We start from the raw sequence: 21,283 nt of genomic DNA on the forward strand, positions 1-21,283 counted from the left end.
CTTTAAGACTGTTGGAAAATGATCAAGAAAAGAAAAAGCCAGAAGCCAAGTTCAGGCTTAAGTTCTGTCTTCCTTTTTATACCAGAAAGTTCTAGAACACGCAAGTCCACCTTTTCAGGGAATTACTACCTAGGCATATTGTTGATGCCACTTCTTTATGGTTGGGAAGGGGACACTTAGGAGGAAGACATCATGTCATTTGTAAATACTTCTTTGAAAGGACAGAGGAAGTCAAGCAAAGACAGGAAACAAAGCTTCTACTTTCCTTGTTAGCTCTTCTGGAAAAAAGGTTTGAGAAGAAGGATGAAGCCATCAGCCAAAATAAGATACAAGAGCTTGTCTGTACAATTTGATTATTCATGCTTTCCTTGCCCACAATTAGTCTGGATAATCAAATACTGAGTGACCCAGAAAGACAAGACAATGCGGCACTTTCAGGTGGCCTCACATGCTCCTGAGGTTTAATCCTGTTCACTAGCATCCAAGAGGAGCTTCGTCATGGAAAAACTGAACATGAAAAGAATTGGCATCCCTGAACGAAACTTGAAAATTTGTGTTCACATTGGATTAAATTTATAAGAGGAAAAATTGGGTTTTTCTGTTCCCTGAACTATAAGAATTTGGATAGATAAAAACTTAAACCGCCAGCAGCTTCAGAGTTAATAACCCTGAATCTTGTTGCCAAAAACTAATTTTAGTTGGCAGAAAGCAAAGTGAGAGTCTACTGATTTGGCTGAAACTCGAAAATGACAAATTGTCATTTTTTTCTCCACCTAAATAAAATAGCTTCTACTGAAACACTGTGAATTTCTAGGATATTGAAACTAACATATATGACTTAATTTAAAGACCTTTGGGCACTTCAGTAAATAAATGTTTTGGCTGGAATACGACACAGCGATTTGGTTAAAAAAAAATGTCAATCTGTTTAAGGAAAGGTACAGTGAGATTTCAGTATTTTACGGAACAAAATTATTTTAGGCTCAGCCTTTGGAAGGGTCATGTTTTTGGAGAAAGCAAAGGATTGTGGTGCTTCATATGTACTATCTCATGTTGTTCTCACAACCCAACCAGGCAGGTATTTTTATCCATATGTTCTAGATGAGCAGCCGATACACAGGAAGATGTAGTAACTTTCCCAGGGTCTTAAAACTGGTTTTGGAACCAGGGCCTGGATACAGGTGATCCAGCTTCAGAACTGCCTCTATAATGCATACGGGAAAAGTTTTTCACCTCTGGGATATTATAAAGATGGTAAGATGCAAGAAAACCTTTAAATTATGGAATTAGAGCTTACCACCCACACAAGAAAATGGAGGTGGTAGTTCTAATGATTGAAATAATGCTCTCATCAAAAGTCCATGATACATACATACACTACCAAATGTAAACTAGTTGGCTGGTGGGAAGCAGCAGCGTAGCACAGGGAGATCAGCTAGGTGCTTTGTGATGACCTAGAGGGGTGGGATAGGGAGGGTGGGAGGGAGGCTCAAGAGGGAGGGGATATGGGGACATGTGTATGCATATGGCTGTTTCGCTTTGTTGTGCAACGGGAACTAACACAGTATTGTGAAGCAGTTATACTCCGATGAAGATCTATAAAAAAAAAAAAAGGGCTTCCCTGGTGGCGCAGTGGTTGAGAGTCCGCCTGCCAATGCAGGGGACATGGGTTCATGCCCCGGTCCGGGAAGATCCCACATGCCGCGGAGCGGCTAGGCCTGTGAGCCATGGCCACTGAGCCTGCGCATCCAGAGCCTGTGCTCCACAACGGGAGAGGCCACAACAGTGAGAGGCCCACATACCACAAAAAAAAAAAAAAAAAAAAAAAAAAGCCCATGATACTATTGATGGTGAATTCCTCTTTTGTGTCAGTGAGATTAATTCTGGACTTGATACAATGTATTTAAGTTTTAAATAGATCATTTTGGCTTTGCAAAGATATGGCTTCTAGTATCATTTTGATTGTACCACCAGGAGATTTCTCATTTCCCCTGTGAAGAAGAGAAAACAGCCAGATTGAATCCTAATAATTAATAAACACGCCTCCATAGCATTGGTTAAGCACTGCTCCACATTCTCTTGCAGTTTTTTTTTTTTATCCTTTTACTCTTGATAAAAAAGGATGCTGAGAAGATGAGCAAAGCTTTCATCAGTGCTAAATCAAACCAAAGACTGATTTAAACAATTTCTGGAAATAATGTCCAGGTCATTCCACATCACTGACATTATGAGAAACAGATACCATTCATGAACTACTGAAAGAAAAAAAAACAGTTTGAAACAAAAGTGTGCATTTAAGATCATATTGTCCCATTCTATTCCAGTGTCAAAAACTGGCATTCATTTCAGAAATCAACCTAATAGGATTGCAGGGATTTTTCTTGAATGTATTAAATCGTTCTCAGAAAAGAAAACTACTACTAAAAAAATTAAAAAAAAATCAATGTGCTTCTCAGTTCTCTCAAAATTTAAGGCAGTATTCATAATGGCACCCTAAGAATATCTTTTTTTTTTTTTTTTTGCCACACCACTTGTGGCTTGTGGAATCTTCATTCCCCGACAAGGGGTTGAACCCAGGCCCATGGCAGTGAAAGTGCAGAGTCCTAATCACCGGACCATCAGGGAAGTCCCTGTTTTTCGATGTACTTTTTTTTTTTTTTACGGCACCCTAAGAATAATATGATGTATTCCTTAAAAATCTTCTCACATACATCAATTTACCAGATCCCCATAACAAGTATATACCAATTTTAAGATTAAGAGATTAAGGTTAAGAAACAGATGAAAAAATAGAGGCCTGTACAGATCAGAAAGGTACTCACTGATACTGTAATAAGAGTATCTTTTAAATGTAAACCTAAGTTCCTTAAGAGTTAAACAAATGTCTAATGTCTAATTCCCTTACTGTTAAAAGTGGAGATCCAACATGTGCTAACAACACTATAACATGGGGACGTGGGGACACAGCACTGTTCCATGTCTGTTTAAAGTGTAAATTTCATGGGAAACCTTCAGACAGCTATCAGACTTCTGTCATCTTTCCTGATAACCAAAAAAGTAAAACAACTCCTTTTAAAGGGAAACCATTTCCTGTGACACCTTACCCTAGAAAACAAACCAAAAAATTGTGAGTAGATATTGAACAATAACGGTACCCACAGGGACTTTCCTGGCGGTCCAGTGGTTAAGACCCGGTGCTTCCACTGTAGGGGGCACAGGTTGATCCCTGGTTGGGGAACTAAGATCCCACATGCTGAGAGGCGCAGCCAAAAAAAAAAATTAGCGATTAAAAAAAAAAAAAGGTACCCACAAATAATCTGAAATATCCTATAATACTCTGTACCTTAGAAAGTGACTGCAAGTCAGAATGTTCCATTACATAAAGAAGGCTGCCCAACAAGCTTAAAATTCAATAATTTATTGTGTTATCTGTTTTATTGTCAGTTATCAGAATGAAGTGTACCAAGAAGTCAATTAACTAAGACTTTATCCTTTAGACAATAATACACTGGTACTTTGGCTGATATCAAAGAATTTGAACTTGTATAGAATTTTATAATAAATTTTTTAAATGATACATATTTATAAGAAAGAAAGCCAGGATTTTAGCAAGTTAACTATGGAAGAGCATATAAATGCTAAAGCTAAAATGAACAGGAATGGTGGTTGCTCAGGGAATAATTTAAATGAAGTGAATTCTGATTTGCAACTTGAAAATGTTGACAAATAGATGGGCAGGATTTAGGAAGCATTTTTAGTAGAACATGATAAGGAAAGGTAGGAGGAAAGAAGAGCAAGACAGGTTTGGGTGTGTGTTAGGGGAGAAACAGAGATGCATTTGATTGGAGGTGAAAGTTCTCCAAATCGCCATATGCTTTCATTAGTAAGTGAGTCACTTTACCTTCTCTTCTTTGAAGAGGGTTTGGAGACTATTTATTTCAAGATGTGATGGAAAATTAGAGTGAAAATTAAGTGTCTAGTGAGTTAGGCATGCAAAACCATCCCCATTTCCTCTGCATTCTATTCATCACCAAGTCTGCTCATCCTACTATATTCTTGATCTCTGTGAATGGTAAAACCATCCTTCTAGTTTACAAACTTGAATCTTTCTCCATGCCCTTCTCATTTAATCTGTCATCAAATCCTATAAAGTGACGTCCTAAGTATTTCTTGAAAATACTCCTTCTGGTTCCACTACTGCAGCTTATACTCTGGCCTCTTAATGGTCTCAGGTCTGTGAGTCTAATCCCCCCCACCCCACCCAGTTGCTAGCATGATCTTTCTAAAATAAAGAGTTAATTATGGTATTCTACTTAAAATTCCTCAGTGATATCTCATAGCTTTCAGAATCGTGTAAACTCATGGATCCTGCCTGATTTTCTAGCTTCATCTTCACAACCCCATACATACATGTTTTGTTCCAGGCAAGCTGAGTGATACGTCCCTACTTGCCGCCATGTTGTTTCCTCTGCTCACCAATCCACCTACATAACTGTCACTTGACTTTTAAACTTTGACTCCCACGTGATCATCTCTTCTAGAATGCCTTCTTTTTTTTTTTTTTTTTTTTTTTAATAAATTTATTTATTTATTTATTTTTGGCTGTGTTGGGTCTTCGTTTCTGTGCGAGGGCTTTCTCTAGTTGTGGCAAGCGGGGGCCACTCTTCATCGCGGTGCATGGGCCTCTCACTGTTGCGACCTCTCTTGTTGTGGAGCACAGGCTCCAGACGCACAGGCTCAGTAGTTGTGGCTCGCGGGCTTAGTTGCTCCGCGGCATGTGGGATCTTCCCAGACCAGGGCTCGAACCCGTGTCCCCTGCATTGGCAGGCAGATTCTCGACCACTGCGCCACCAGGGAAGCCCTAGAATGCCTTCTTTAATCCCTCAGTCTGATGACTCTCTCCCATCCATAGCCCCAGGTCTAAAACATGATCATGAAGCAGACTAGGCAAGAGCCAGCCAGGCAGTTGTCCAGGGCACCAGTCTTCAAAAGATTTACACGTCGTTAGGAACATTGCAGAGAGAGGATGTAGTGTTTATCAATACCACTGGTGCTTAGAAGGACGACTTCAACAAGGCTCTAGGAATCAGAAGGTGAGAAGACCCAAGAATATGCTTGAATAACAATAAAGGATTTCTAAACTGCCTTTCAAAGAGGGTGAGTTTGGTTAGTTTCCATGTTTTTGTTTTGCTAGTAAGGTATGCAAGTTAGGAGTCCAAGCTGAGCTGCTTAGGACAGCCCAGGAGAGGGAACCTCTGCCAATAGGTGTCCTTCTCTGTCCTTCCCTGCACTGTGCTTGTGGTGGTGGTGGTGGTGGGGGGGTCTGTGCAAAAACTGTGGTCTCTCCCCAAAAGGAAAGTGGAACAAATGCTTAAAGAACATCAGTTTGAAGGGGAACCAAATATCTAACTAGCTTTCTCAGGGTACACCATGTTTCTGGCTGGTTCTGATCATAATATATATCATATGATCTTGTAATAAGTTGAATTACTTGCCTAAGTTCTCCATAAGCTTCCCAAGGACTGAGACTATGATTTTTTGTTTTGTTACAAATCTGAAAAAGGTACATGTTCACTCAAAGTGTGTGATCTGGAAGGATGATGATACAAAGATCAAGAGTTAGCAGTGTATATTTAGCACCGTCCAGAGAAGAATGACCTTGAGTCAAACGGGTAAGAATATTCTGTTCACTCAAGAGGTATTCTATATTGTGGGATAACTACAGTTAATTGTGAGTGAAACATCCCTGAAAACTATCCTTCTCTCTTTGGTTTGACTTCATATTTACCAAATACACTACTATTTCCAGGGTATCTTCTTAAAAGGGATGGAGAGTCTTAGATGGAGAAAACCAAATATGTGGTCACTGGAAAGATATATCAACCATTATAAATCAATAAATGTACATTTTAGTTTATGTTAATTCTTCTATAAGTGTGATTAGCGGAAGATAAAAATCTCTAAATCTGATAAACTTTGTGTACCTGAACAAAATTTAATTTCCGCACTTCTCACTCTGGTGACTGCATTAAGGCACGATGTCCCTTTCTGAGGTCTTGGGAAAATCAAATAATTTATGTGTAATCATTTTCAAAGTTATAAAGCTCCTACATGTATTTTTTTCCTCTTTGATAAGAATGACCTGCATATTTCAAAGGATATTTTAGCTTTGATTGTTTTCTCCTTAAAATTTCATTTCGGTATGACTTTTGGCCAGTAGACATTTTATGCTCTTGACCCAATTTAAACTAATATTTTCCTTCTTTCTTTTGCCAGTAAAATATTATTATACTCAACTCTTCTCAAGAGAAAGACGTTCTGTTTCTTCATAGTAGGCTACAACACTGAAGGGAAAAGGGGGTACCTTTTGACTTGACTCTTTTTCTGGAAAGTATACAGAATACTGTGAATAAATAAGCTTTTCAGATCTTTTAGGATTAAGTTACATGACTTTAATAGAGAAGAACCCTAAACAGATGTGGAATTTACAAGAAATGATGTTTTTTCTGGTAATGACCCATGTTGATTTGGCAGTTGTTTAAATATTATGTCAGCCAATTATATTTAAAATCTCAAACAGATTGGAGAGAGAGTCCCAGAAAAAAAAGGTAATATCAAGGGCAAGTAAAATTATTTTCTAAAAACTTCTGCTATTTGATTTGAACCTTGTAAAATTCAAAACAAATATGAATAATCTCCAATCTTGTCAAACCAGGATGTCAAATCATTTTAACCAGGCCACTTGATCCAGTAGAAATGCTATTTTCTTGCATATCTTTTCTGTTAGATTAGGAAACTGTGTTGTGCTAAAATGAACAAGTTAACAATCCATTATGCAAAACCCATGGGTTAAATGTTTTGCAATTCCAAAATTTTAAGATTTTAGAAAGGTGATGTCATGTGTTTGCCATATATTCAGTGTGGTAGTAATAAATGGCTCTCTGAAAAAAGTGTGTGTGTGTATACATAAGTTTATTAAGACTTTTATTGATTAAACAATGTAGAACAAAAAAATTACAAATAATAATAAAATATACAATACTCTTTCCTGTAACTGTATATAACCAGTCAATTTCCACCGAATGCTTTAAGTTATTTTTGCCCAGCTCAAAATGTTTAACTACTCTATATCACTTGATGCCAATCTCACTAATTTTACCTGTAATCATCACTTAGAACTGTATTAAGCAGGGTTGTTAATTGCAAATAACAGAAGTTACTCCGAACAAGTTTAAGCTTAAATTTAAAAAAATTTATTAAAAGATAATAAATGGACCAAAGAACCTCCAGAAAACCAGAGAATCAACTTTAGAGGTTGGAACCAGAAACAATACCCAGGTCACATCATTGAATTGCTTTTGGGGACCACTAAAATGGCAGGAAAGTCATTAAAAAAGTAAGGCATAAATGGACAAAAATGTCAGATGAAAAGACCAGCAGCAGCACAGAAAGCAAGTGAATGACTCAGTGAGAACATGAGATAGTAAGTGCTGCAAACAAAACATATTGAGGGACTTCCCTGGCATGCCAGTGGGTGAGACTTCGCGCTCCCAGTGCAGGGGGCCTGGGTTGGATACCTGGTTGGGGAACTAGGTCCCACGTGCTGCAACTAAGAGCTGGCACAGCCTAAATAAATAAATAAATATTTTTAAAAAATATTGAAAACCTAGAAGTTCTCTAATTTTAAAGAAAATGATATACTACAACATGGATTGCAAATCTGGGGTGTGTGCTGTCAAGTATACCCCAAACAGTATTTTTTTTTTTTTTTTTTTTTTTTTTTTTGGCTGTGTTGGGTCTTCGTTTCTGTGCGAGGGCTTTCTCTAGTTGCGGTGAGCGGGGGCCACTCTTCATCGCCGTGCGCAGGCCTCTCACTATTGTGGCCTCTCTTGTTGTGGAGCACAGGCTCCAGATGCGCAGGCTCAGTAGTTGTGACTCACAGGCCTAGTTGCTCTGTGGCATGTGGGATCCTCCCAGACCAGGGCTTGAACCCGTGTCCCCTGCATTAGCAGGCAGATTCTCAACCACTGCGCCACCAGGGAAGCCCCCAAACGGTATTTTTTTATGTGGCTTCAAAAGAAAACCTATTGCTGGGCATATAGTTATAAATTAAAGTTTAATGTTGCCATGAATACAAGCAAGCCTAGTTTAATCTGAAATAAAATTGAGTGATTTAAACATCAACGTGCATTGATATTTGTGCCTTAAAGAGTGCCAAGAAGAGTTTTTGTTGTTGTTTAAAAATGTTTTTAACTTCTGTTCAAAATGATTCCTAGCGTTTTTTTCTTATTTTAGCATTTCTTATGAGCTCTGGAATATCTATCTTAAAGTTTCCATTTTGAAAAATGGCAATTTTTAATGGATTGAGAGAAACAGTATTTGCCGTGATTGTTTTTGAAAGTGAGTTGCTATTAAAATCTAACAAAAACTTCAAAGAGAACCACTTATTACCTTCTAAACTCTATTTTGATGAAAAAATATTTTACAATTTTCATTAATGTGTAATTTAAAAATCTCCTTTTTTCTCAAAAATCTTACAAGTTCACTATGTTTTTGACGTGGTAAAATAATTTCAAAGATAAGGTAGAAATTATAACCATAGCCTAAGAACTGATAATAATTTTTCATATCATAAACAGACCATACATTTTTATTTTAATACAGCCAAGATATGAAATCTATTTTTACGTCATTAGAAAGAATCACAAATGTTTGGAAGTCCATTTTCACTAGCCTTCAACACAATTTTACAAAACAGTATACCTATTGGATACAAGAACATATAAATATTAGACAATCTAAATGTCCACTAACTGGCAAATGGATAGATTATGGTATTCATACTATAGAATATTATACAGTAATAAAAATTAATGAACTATGGTTTCACTCATCTGCATGGATAAATTTTAAAGTTTTTAAATAAAAGGTCATGGAAGAATATATATAGTATGATTCCATTTACATAAATTTAAAAAGAGGCAAAACTAAACAGTGCAAAATTGTAATACAAACAAGGGAATGATGAAGAGAAAATTTAGGATAGTGGTTACCTCTGAGGGAGAGAAGTAAATATAATCAAAGAGGAGCCACAGTGGGTGTCAAGAGATGAGGAATGGTCTCTTCATAAAGCAAGGTGTGGGGCACATGGTTGTTTACTATTCCTCCTTAAACTGTAAGTGTACTTTACATACTCTGGAGAAAATGAGAGGTAAGAAAGTGGAGACCATATATACAGACAACTCTTTTTGAAGAGGCTTGGTCTTGAATGGAACGTAAAGAAATAAAAGAGTAGATGGGGGAAATGTGGATGTTTAGAGTTTCGTTTTGCTCTTATGCTTTATATGAAAATAGAGCATCTGAATGGCATAGAAAGAAAGGTTCCATCAGAGGGGAGAGGTTGAAGAAACAGCAGAGGAGAGAACTGATGAAGCAAGTGATGTGAGTGCCCTGACGGGAACAGAAGCCAAGACACACCTGAAGGAATACCACCCAATTCAACCCAGCGGGAGGCAGGCGAGGAGAGAAACAGGTACAGCAGATTTAGACATTTGGTGGTGGGAAACCATGTCTTCACTGCTGGCTTGTTCGTCTTGACTGAGGCAAGGTTTTTAGCTGAGAGGGAAGAGCTAGCGTTGGTTTTAAGAAAAAGTGAAGGCATGAAATAAGTTTTGGACAGAGAACAAACCAACCACAGATAAAGGCAGGTGCCCTCTTGAACAACTCACCATACCCATTTCCTTTGTCTGCCTAAAATGTATTTCCCCTTCCTTTTCACCTAGAAAACCTTGCCATCCTTCAGGACTTACCTCTGTTTCTATGTCCTCTGTGAAGCCTTTTCTGACTGGTCCATGGTAATCCTACAGCTCTTGACTGTATCATTTTTCACTTACTCATGACCTATCTTGCAATAACTCTTCTGTTTTGTATCAATACATGATTTAATTTTACATGTTGTCTCCTTAATTACAGTTATTGTGGGCAAAAATTATGTCATTTTTTTTAATAAGTTTATTTTATTTATTTTTGGCTGCGTTAGGTCTTTGTTGCGCGGGCTCTCTCTAGTTGCAGCGAGTGGAGGCTACTCTTCGTTGCGGTGCACGGGCTTTTCATTGCAGTGGCTTCTCTTGTGGAGCACGGGTTCTAGGCCCACGGGCTTCAGCAGTTGTGGCTCGCGGGCTCAGTAGTTGTGGCTCGTGGGCTCTAGAACGCAGGCTCAGTAGTTGTGGCATATAGGCTTAGTTGCTCCACAGCATGTGGGATCTTCCCAGAACAGGGCTCGAACCCGTGTACCCTGCATTGGTGGGTGGATTCTTAATCACTGCACCACCAGGGAAGCCCCATGTCATTTTTTTTAAACACTGTCCCTCCCACTTTCAGAAAAATACTGCATTCTCATACACACAGGAAAATTTACATGCGTTTTCTAAACATATCATTTACTGAAACAAATATCCTTAAAAGCAAATGATAAAATAACTAAGACCTATGTGAATAAGTAAACTGAATCTTCCATTATTTTCTTGTAACGGCTCTTGGTTTTCAAGTTTTGGTTTTAAAATATACATTTTAGAAGCCATAGATCCAAAGTTAACATAATTAGTTTAATTTTTTAAACAGATTGTTTCTGCTCATTGAACGATTACATTTTTTTCTTGACAACTTGTAATATGTTTCTTTATGGAGGTAGTTCTCCCAGAAAATGAAGCAGAATGTTACCAGCAAAGACAAATTATGTTAGGAATGCCATCTTGTGGTTGAGAGTAGTCCATTACACTAACAGGTCCTTTCACTGATAATCTTTAATTCAGAAATAAAACATCCAGGAAATTCACAAATGTAAATCACGTTTATAATGTATTGTTACTACAAACAAGGAAAAACTAAATATGTGCATCAACTGTATGTGATTTTAGTTATCAAAAAAGACAATGTTCATTGAAAAGAGAGACAATAGACAAATTATATGGGAATGGAGTCCAAATAATACAGGAAAACTGGTAGAACTAGAAACATACTTCCATGAAGACTATTCAAATACTCTGAATGTTGGAAAGCTTTTCTCTTGAAATAGATACATCATTTTATTTCCGTATCCACTACTAAGTAGTTCTGTTGATTATTACATCGTGGATTTAAATCTTGTGCCTTGGTTTTCAAACTACATCACCTTAACTATACATATCCAAAGGGGAGTGAAGGCCAGAGCACTTATCTAATCTGGGTGGCATAGAATACACATAATTAATTACAAGTCCGAAATGGAGAGTCAAAAACACTACTAGTCCTTTCTTAATAGATGAGCTTACTACTTCCTCCACAGAAGTTAACCATTAGAGTGGTAAATTATCTTTCTATTCAATAGAGAACTGGTAATGGTTACAGATGTACTACGTAACAACTATGCTTAAATATTTTAATTGCCAGATTGATTGAATTGAATACCAGACATTTTGGTCTGCTTAAAAGTGGGGGTGAGGGCGTAGAAACTGATATATCCCTCATGAGTGCAAAGCACAGCACAAGGGTCTGTACACTATGCTACCTTTCTGTCACTTCCAGATTAAGGATCCAAGGAGCATGTGTAGGTATAATGTTCAGATCTAGAGATTAGGCTATTGAAATTCCGAAAGATAACAGATCTACATATAGACATACATATTTACATAAAAAACAAAATGTTATTTGTATTCCAAATCAACTTTTGTGATTATTGTATGCTTATCACCAGAACATTTTTTTTACTCAGAAAACTTCTATATGAAGTGATTTTGTGCTAGTTTTTCCACGTGACTCTTCAGGACATTCACATCAGCTGCACAGACCTGGCACTCCATCTTCTCTTGCTGTTTTGTTCTCTCTAATAAAGCCTCATGAGGTGGAGGTAATGCATTGTATGAACTCAGTAAATAAACCTGACTTGATGAAGTCTGACTGATTTCTTTGATCTTTAAAGCCTGCATGATAGCAGGTGCAAACTTTGAGTAATGAGCTGTAGATGAGACGATCACTGGGCAGGTTTTATCTTGCATTCTGTCTGCAACTACTTTTGCAACAGCAGTGTGTGGATCCAAAATATACCCGGAAGTATTGTAGGTAGAGTGAATAGCTGCTAGGCACTCTCCCTCAGAGCACCAGTCAGCTACAAAATCCTGCTGAACTTTCTCAACTAGAGTCTTTTCTATCTGGAAGTGATGCTGCTCTTCTAATTGATTAAATAATCTTGTCATTAATTGTCCATCTTTATTAGCCATCAAGTGTAAATGTCGCTCCAGGTTTGAAGATTTGAGAATATCAATTGCTGGTGAAAAGGTATGTGCTAATTTTCTTTCCCTTAGATCATAATGTCCTGTTTTTATAAAATCAGTCAAAACATGGTTCTGATTAGAAGCACAAATAAATTTTCGAATAGGGATTCCCATGGTTTTGGCATACACTGCTGCTAAAATGTTACCAAAGTTTCCTGTGGGAATACACACATCGACTGGGCTTCCAAAAGAAATAAATCCTTGGCTAATGAGATCAAGGTATGCAGAAGCATGATAAACTACTTGGGGAAGCAGTCGGCCCCAGTTTATGGAATTAGCTGAACTTAAGACTGTTCCATATTCCACAGTAAGAAAGCCAGTAAAATCAGAATCTTGAAAAATCCTTTTTATAGATGTCTGGCAAAAATCAAAATCTGACTTGACACCTACTGCCCATCCATTTTCGTTCTGACTGCCAATTATTTGCGCTTTTTGAAAATCACTTACTCCATCCTCAGGAAAAAATGTGGCCACAGCTATTCTTTGCTTGTCATTCTTACTAAGACGACTAAAGCCATTTAAGACTGCACTCCCGGTGTCTCCTGAGGTGGCTACAAGTATCATGTAATTACAACTTGGTGGAATACAGTGTGCAAAAAGATGGGGCATGAGCTGTAAAGACAAATCTTTAAATGATCCCGTTGGTCCATGGAACAACTCCAGGATGAACTGGTTACCTGACAGGTGCCTGACAGGGGCAATTTTTGAGCAGGCAAAGTTTTCCCCATAAGCAGTTTCAATCATTTCTCCCAACCTGGAAGCAGGTATGTCAGCAGGATGTATACATTTTTCCAAGAGTATTTGTGCTCTTTCTATGTACGTTGCTCCTACGAGGCTTTTCCACTCCCCACAGTTTAATTTTGGAAACTCCTTCTCAGGAACAAAAAGTCCACCATCAGGAGCTAACCCCTCAGTCACAGCTTCACTGAAGAATTTTGTTGGGACCTTCTGTTCCCAGTCTTTAGGCCAAATATGTCTTGTGGAAATGAATGTTTCTGAGTCCACATCTTGGTATCTTTTAACTGCATTCAGCACTTTGTCAGCTACCTCCTCCGGGGAAGCCCCATTTTCACATAAAACACGAGCATCGTACCACTTCTTATAATACTGTCTTCTAAACTTAAGTAAGTCTTTCAGAGATGTTCCAGAACTCTGACCTACAATCCTATCTATTTTCATTAATTTTAGACGACTAACTATATCTATTGGCGGTACATCCAGATAAACAATTATTCCATTTTTCTTCAGGTGCCACATGCTAGCATCATGCATTGGGTTGGACCCAGTAAGGGAAATCACACTTCCAGATGCAGAGAAGTTTAACACAGCTTTTCCTTCCTCTTCTAAAAATTGCTCATTACCAACATCCTGCAATTTTTCAGACACACTCATATTCCAGGTTTTTTCAAGGATATCATCATCCACATCTATGACACAACAACCTAGTTTCTGACCTATTATTCTGCCTACTGTTGTTTTCCCAGCACCGGGTGGTCCCATCAGGATAATATTTTTGTCTCCAACAAGAGAGCAGGTTGAGTGCCATGACTTCCTTACTTCTGCAAGTGCAAAGGTTCTTGAAAGAAATAGCTGTGCATGTTTATCCGTTTTCACATGTGTACTAGAAAAGCATTTCTGAGTTATTTGTTTCAGATGCTGACATCGGTTAAAGTGGAGCATTCTCTTTTCACTTTTCTGCGCAAGCCAACCTAAAAACTGGCTTTGGCCCTTTCAAACATAAAAACAACAAAAAAGACATTTGGTTACTAATTTCAAAAGACTATCCCAATAGCATTAAGTATAACCATGCCCACAGTACATACACTGTTTAAAATTCTTCCAAATTTATGGGATATTTAAAAAAGTATTCGAACCCAAATTCTCATTTATTTCATATTATCCTTTTAACAATCTTTTCAAGTCTCAAGACATTGAGTAATCAAAACTTTAACAATTTGTAACTATGAGCAACACTTTATTCAGAAAGTGCCGTATCATAGATGCTTTTTCAAAAAGATACTAAATCAAATTAGTATTTTCCTATAATGAAAACTGTCTCATGGTTTATAACCCATGTAAATAAGGATTATTTGGAGTTGGAATGCTATTTACTTGCAATTCAAAAAGCTGAACAATACTCTTTATATTTAATTTCTCTTTAGTTATATGAAAATATTGATAGATTATCATGTTACTCATAAATTTCTTAGTCAAAGAATTCACAAGAAGCCAGAATAAAATATTTGCTTATAAAATAAATAAATCAGATGCTTAAATAATTTTCCAAACTATAGGGCAAAGGTATGACATTTTCTTTCTTATATGCCTTTTACATGCACACTGTTAAGAATCATTTTTACATATTTTTCATGTTGAAGGCCTTAAAAAAAGCCAGTGAAAGATATAACATTATGCAAATACTTAAGAAAGATTGATAATCAGCAGCAAAGTCAAAGGCTCCATATCTATAACCTTCTCTGCATGGGACCATCACTTTAATTTCTGTCCTATAGACATCATCAATGGAGAGACTTAACTCAAATTCCAGACTCCAGAGTGATAGCAAAGAAACTCAGGAATGTTTCCAATGATAAAAGGACAAGCTATTCTGGCATCCAGAGAAGCTCTGTAATTCCCCATACTGGTCAAATCCCTGTCTTTGGAAATATACTCACCATTAAAACACAAATGTATGCAAGACAAGTCAAAGTTTTAGTCATATGTAAAGTACCATTTAATAACTGCTGCAATGTTTATTTAAATTGACTAAAGTAACTTTACAGACATGTAGTGGAGCTTTTCACGTGTTCTGTGGTAGAACCAATATGCAACTAAGCCACATTAAATGTCAGATCGTACATTTAGACATATTCTGAAAACTTTCAATCATTTACCACTCTGATCATCTATGCTACTCAAACTGTTCTCTAATAAAACATTTAAACTATTTTAAGCTAACACTGAATTTAACTTAAATTAGAACTTTTAAGAGAAGGAATACATTTCCTTATTTGGCTTTTCAGCTTGTATGTGCTAAACTCCCACTGACTTGTAAACATATGACACACAGGGACCAATCTTAGGTGAAGAGTTTCTGGATGCTGAGGCAAAGCCATCTTTGCAAAAAGTGGAATCTATAAGGGAAAAAATTTCAAGTTAATCATAACAGTATCATAAAATTCCACACAGTCTATTGTTAAAATGTCCATCTGAAATTTTTTAAGTACAGAAAAATAATAAGCTGACCCTTTTCATGGTTCCCTAAAACTATTATTAAAAGATTAAAATACTGTCTTTTTTTCCAATATGTGCATCTTATGATAAAAAATAATTTTACTAAAAAAAAAAGTTTTACTAGACAGTACCGAATTTCTGCCACAAAGCAATATATAAGACAACATAACCAAATGATAAATATAAATCTTTCACATGACACCTAAAACTTTCAATGATTTAACTGTATGTTTAGTGATCAGTGGACTGAAGCTATGAAATGAGTATCTGAATTACTCTTTTAGGTTGTTTTATCCATCTGAATCACTACATGATTTAGATGCAATAATATCTCCTGTAAAAAGTGCAAAGTGTCTGCCACACATGGGTACCTCTTGGCTATTTAAATGATTTTATAATAAATTCAAAGCACATAGCATGGTGGCCGGCACATAAGACCATTTATATAGTAATATTAACCACTGTCACTCAATGACAATAGACTAAAAACATATAAATTGAATCAAAATATCTAGGCACAAAGCTAGGCATTTTTTTTATGGTTTGGTTTGTTTATAAACCTTCAGAGAAAACAGGGGTACTCATCCGTGAATCAAGAACTGTTTTGTCAAGCACAGTCTAATCCTTTCCCTGAAACAAACCAAGGATCAGAGAACTGTACACTTGAACCCTATCAGCAATTTCTTGTATTAAACTACTTTTATTCTGGAACTCTTCTTTAACACATGATTTTGAGGACACTGTATACAACAGCCTGATTAACCTCCTATTCAGGTGGCTTTTGCTTATAACAGAGTGTCTTCTTTTTCAGTTCCCAATGCATAACTTTCTGAGGTCTATATTGGTAATAATTGTGTATTACCTGAGTAGCTGGTTTGTTTTTATGGACATTAAATCTTTTATCTGATCTTTTCCACTTTATGTTGGTTGCTACAATGCTTAACATCAACTCCATTAAAAGCAGAAGACTGTAACACAAACATTATGCATGTTAACTTCACCTTATCTTTCACCTTATCTTTCGTAACCTTATTCTTCCTTTGTTTTATATGAATTCAAAGTAGAAAATTGTGACAGTTCAACTTATTAATTCTGTATCAATATTACTTCACCATAAAAATCTTCCTGAAACTAGCAGAAGGCAGGTATTAAGTGCTCTAACATTATCAGTTTTAAAGAAAATTAAAGAAGCTACATACTAAATTTTGTAACATTTAGCCACTAACTCATTTTAGGGTTTCAACATCCACTGTAAGCAAACTGAAAGACAAGAGAAGATGGAATAATGCCCACAGCATGTAACTTTTATCTGGAAACTGCATTTTTACTTAAGAGGTAATATAGTCAATTTTCATTATTCATGGTAGTTATGTTCTATCACGTCCCCATGAATATGAATTAGTGAATACTGAACCATTACTCCTAGGGGAAGTACAGGGTTAGGTTCCTGTGAGCCTCTGGTCACAACATTTTTGACAACCGATCAATACGTAATGTTTTATGTGTTTCTGCTTAAAGACATCTTATTTAATATATATACATAGTGATTCATTACCATTGAACTCAGCCTTTAACACACACCTGAAGGAAACTTATCTAACATACACATTTTCTCTGTAAGGGACATCATGGCCTTAGTGCCTTAGGAACACGAGCAGCACTTCAGCGCTCTGCTTGGGGGCCATTTTAACCAGCAAAATCACCAGCTAGAAGCACAAAAATGCAAAAAATGTGGCACTTAAATAGAATTCAAAAAAGACACTTGTTTATAGTAGGAGCTGAACCAAGAAGGCAGAGCATCACCTTAACTCCAGCTTGGAATGTATATCTCATGACTCAAATTTTTCACCACTGTGCACGTGACCATTAATGATTGCAAAAGTGCTACAAGTATTAATTTGGGGTTATAAATAAATTTTAGCTAGCAGAATTCACAAATATAGAACTTGTGAAAAGTGAGGACCAACTGCATATCATTTTCCTTTATGATTCAAAGCCATGCTATTAGACTTTTTCATTTACTTATATTTTAATACGTTTTTCAGTACAGGGGTTATGAATAGGCAATTTTTCTTCAGCCCAAGAACAAAACTATTTCAAATTAAATGCAAGTCAATCACATAAGAGTCAAGAAACAAAAACAGTACTTAAAGACTAAATCTCTTGATCATTAAGTACTCAGGTTTTACTGAATCATTGATGTTCTCAAATATTTTTTGTAGAGCCAAGTTCTACACAAAAATAGTTTAGTAAACTCTCTAATTTCTCAGGGGATAGAAGATATATACCACTCCATTATACATTAATAATTTTTAAATAGGTTTTATCACTTACAGTGGAGTTTTTTGATCCACTAGTTCCAATGGACACTTTTTTGACATGAAAGACACTTGCCATTCAAATAGATAAATGGAAAGGCAGTGATGTGTCAGTATCACAGCAAGAACTTTAAAAAACAAAAACAGAATGTCCACATGTACATATTAATTTAAGTACTGTGTGACCTCGACGTATGAAATTTAACAATTTTAATGTGGCAAGCTGATCAAAACTGAAGAATTCAAGGAAAAGAAGTACAGAAACCACTTTTTAAAAGGTTTTTAAATTATTTCCTAAGAATGATAACAAAGTTATACACTTTTAAAACAGAAATACATATTAATTTTCAGGAAACTATTTACAGTGATATTTTTCTACATTTACCACTAGATGATTGATAATCAGCCAAAATCATATTAAACCCATTATCAATTTTTACTTCCAAAATAGTCCAGACAATTTCAATTCCATTATAAAATTACCTAGAATACTTCTGGGAAATTGTCAAAATCTATTTAGTGAAAATGATTTAGCATTTGTTACCCATTTAAAATATTTGCTATTACTCTCCCAAAATAAAACATAAGACATAGCACTTCAAAAATTATTTCATGATGAGAACTGGCTACAGTTCAATGAACTTTTGAAAATATTTATGCCATGATTATACTTGTCATCCTGTTTTAATACAATCTCTATTTACATTTCTAAGGATGACTAAATCTAGTCCACTATTTTATGAAGAAAGACATTCTAAGGTTTTTTAAAAATTCCTTAAAAATTACTGCATTTTTACAATAAATTGTTTTCCCATAATACGAAAAAATGCAAATATATTAGGATATAAACTAACCAGCAGAAGGTTAGAAGCTTTGCTGCTTCTGACTACTAAGTAAAAATCCTCTTAACAAGGCTTCAGTCAGTCAGCTGACTGAAACAGCTAGGAGGAAGGACCACACTTCAGTGCCATGTGGTAATCACAGGGGTCTTACAATCAAAGCATTTTCCAAGTTCACCACTCATCTTTGCCTTTATCTTAGAATCAAGATGACTAAGGCTTTCCTGTTGGTAGTCTTACGCTTTTAGATATCTTTTAAGGTCTTGTGTTATCTAATTCAAAAGCCTCTTTAAGTACCCTTTGCAATTCTATAACTTAGAAAAATATTGTAAAGAATATGTCTTTAGAAAGGGTTTATTTTCCTCCCAATTGTCCTATTTATATTCCCACCTCTGCCCATTTTATTCATTTAAGTAGATTAAAATAATACTTAGAGAAAAAACCTAATTTGTGTGTACAACCATTCATTCATATAAGGGGTCTGTGCAAACTACAACCCACAGGCCAAATTTGGCCCACCCCTATTTTTGTAAATTAAGTTTCATGGGAACAAAACTTTGCTCATTCATTTTTTTTCATTTGTTAAGTATTGTCTTTGGCTGCTTTTGAGCTATAATGGTAGAGCTGAGTCGTTTCGAAAGGATCCATCTGGGCTGCAAAGGCCTAAAATATTTATTATCTAGCCCTTTACAGAAAAAGTTCACAACCTCTGATGGTACACCAATACTAATTCTCTGTGGACATACTGAACATAGGCATTTCCTTGAACAGGACTGCCATTTTGAGGGAATTATAAAAATTAGAAATGCATTCTTTGTAAACATACTTTCAAAATGCAAGAAGAATTACAGACCAAGTATCTAAAGGAAAAAAAGTTCCTTTCCAACTGATTTAACAACTTCATTAAGACGGTGCACTGAATACACTACATTGAGACCTTAAATTCTGTTTAGTATTTTTAAAACCATAATAAATATACTGACATCAGTGAAATTACTGTATTCAGTAACAGCAGAAAGTCAAGACTAGCTAAAGCCAGTGGGTGCTTACTAACTGGAGAAATCATGCTTTGCCTTTATTGGCTCTTTTAGGAACTGATTCACATAAACAGTCCCAAAGCGTTCCTTCTAGTTAGAAAATTTATAAACTTTGGCCAATGACTGTCCACTTGGCTTAACGGTATTATCATTCTGAGTCCTTAGTTCAAATCTTAGCATATATAGAGAACATTATTCTTCTCTATACATGCTAAGCAAAAAACCCAGAAACGTAAAATACTCAAAAGTGGAAAGGAAAAGGTCAAAGTGGCATATACATATAAACTGTTTTGTTTCAAAACAGAAAATCCGATGTGAAGAACAGGAGCATCACCCACAAGCTGCCGATCATCTGAAGTAAAATGTTTGTTAAACGCCTGGGATAAAAAATAAAAACCTGACCAACTGGATAAGAAAAAACTAAATTTATTCTTGGCTAATGAAATTCACTAAGAGCCCAAGATGATAAGGACCCACACATTCAGCAAACCTTTTTAAGGTAACCAAGCCACCAGGCTGTTTTTGTTTGTTTTTTGCGGTACGCGGGCCTCTCACTGTTGTGGCCTCTCCCGTTGCGGAGCACAGGCTCCGGACGCGCAGGCTCAGCGGCCATGGCTCACGGGCCCAGCCGCTCCGCGGCATGCGGGATCCTCCCGGACCGGGGCACGAACCCGCGTCCCCTGCATCGGCAGGCGGACTCTCAACCACTGCGCCACCAGGGAAGCCCCACCAGGCTGTTTTAATCCCTCCACCGAGCACCCTGGCAGTGAGATGACCAAAACTGGCCTTCTCTTATCTTGGAGCATCCTTAGTCCCTTCGGGCAGAGTGGCCTCTATAAGGTTGGTTCAAAACTATATTGCCAAAATGTCTTTCAAAGCCTCGGGATGGTGAGCTTCCTTCAGAAGTCATATGCGAATAAGTAGGTTCACGGAAGACCAAATGGTTCAAACGGAATAAAACCTCTTCTAAGATCGTTTTCAAAAAGGGACACCAAAAAAAAAAAAAAAAAGCAACAACTGAAGGGCCCGTTTAAAAGGCTTCTCCGTCAGGTTTAGGCTTCTCGTTTAAAAAACAAAGACCTAAGAGGAGGGGCCCGATCAAGAGGTAAACTGGCGGAGAAGGGGCGAGGTGCAGGAGAAAGAGAGGCAGGTGGCCCAGGGGAGGACGGGCCGTGACAGGTGAACCGGGAGGACGGCAGGGCGCGGGCGCGCCCGCGCAGGTGGCGGCAGGGCTGAGCCCGGGACGTAAGCAGCCGAGAAGGCGGGCGCGGACAGAGCGCTGGGATCACCGCCGAGCAGCGCAAAGGGGAAGGCACGGAGCGGGAAAGGCATGCGATGGGAACGGACTGGTTTCTACAGTTTCCCTTTCTCCTCAAATAACTCACCAAGAAAATCACACTGAGAAGACGGGGGAAAGGAAAGGAAATGGGAAGGAGCGTCCGGGAGCCGCCAGTGCCGCCTCGGGCCGCAACCCCACACCTCAGGCGCCCGCCCAGGACGGCCCACAGCTTTGAGCCCAGGCCTCGCTAGGCCCACTCGGCTCCTGC

General features: G+C 37.3%; 1 protein-coding gene across 1 annotated transcript; it reads right to left on the reverse strand.

The window, feature by feature from the left end:
• Positions 1-10,539: 10,539 nt before the first annotated feature.
• THNSL1 (threonine synthase like 1) lies at positions 10,540-21,262 on the reverse strand. Its single transcript, XM_081226985.1, has 2 exons — positions 21,122-21,262; positions 10,540-14,036 (listed from the first exon to the last, which is right to left on the reverse strand). Exon 2 carries the CDS (start codon positions 13,986-13,988, stop codon positions 11,757-11,759), a length of 2,232 nt encoding a protein of 743 aa, XP_081083111.1. The 5' UTR covers positions 13,989-14,036; positions 21,122-21,262; the 3' UTR covers positions 10,540-11,756.
• Between the last annotated feature and the right edge of the window lie 21 nt (positions 21,263-21,283).

Source organism: Mesoplodon bidens (genome assembly GCF_964165515.1).
Source record: "Mesoplodon bidens genome assembly, chromosome: 3".
Lineage (NCBI taxonomy): Eukaryota > Metazoa > Chordata > Mammalia > Artiodactyla > Ziphiidae > Mesoplodon > Mesoplodon bidens.

Excerpts from the sequence above, each read along its gene's own strand:
- THNSL1 (XM_081226985.1), bottom strand. The coding sequence starts at position 13,988 with ATGCTCCACTTTAACCGATGTCAGCATCTGAAACAAATAACTCAGAAA.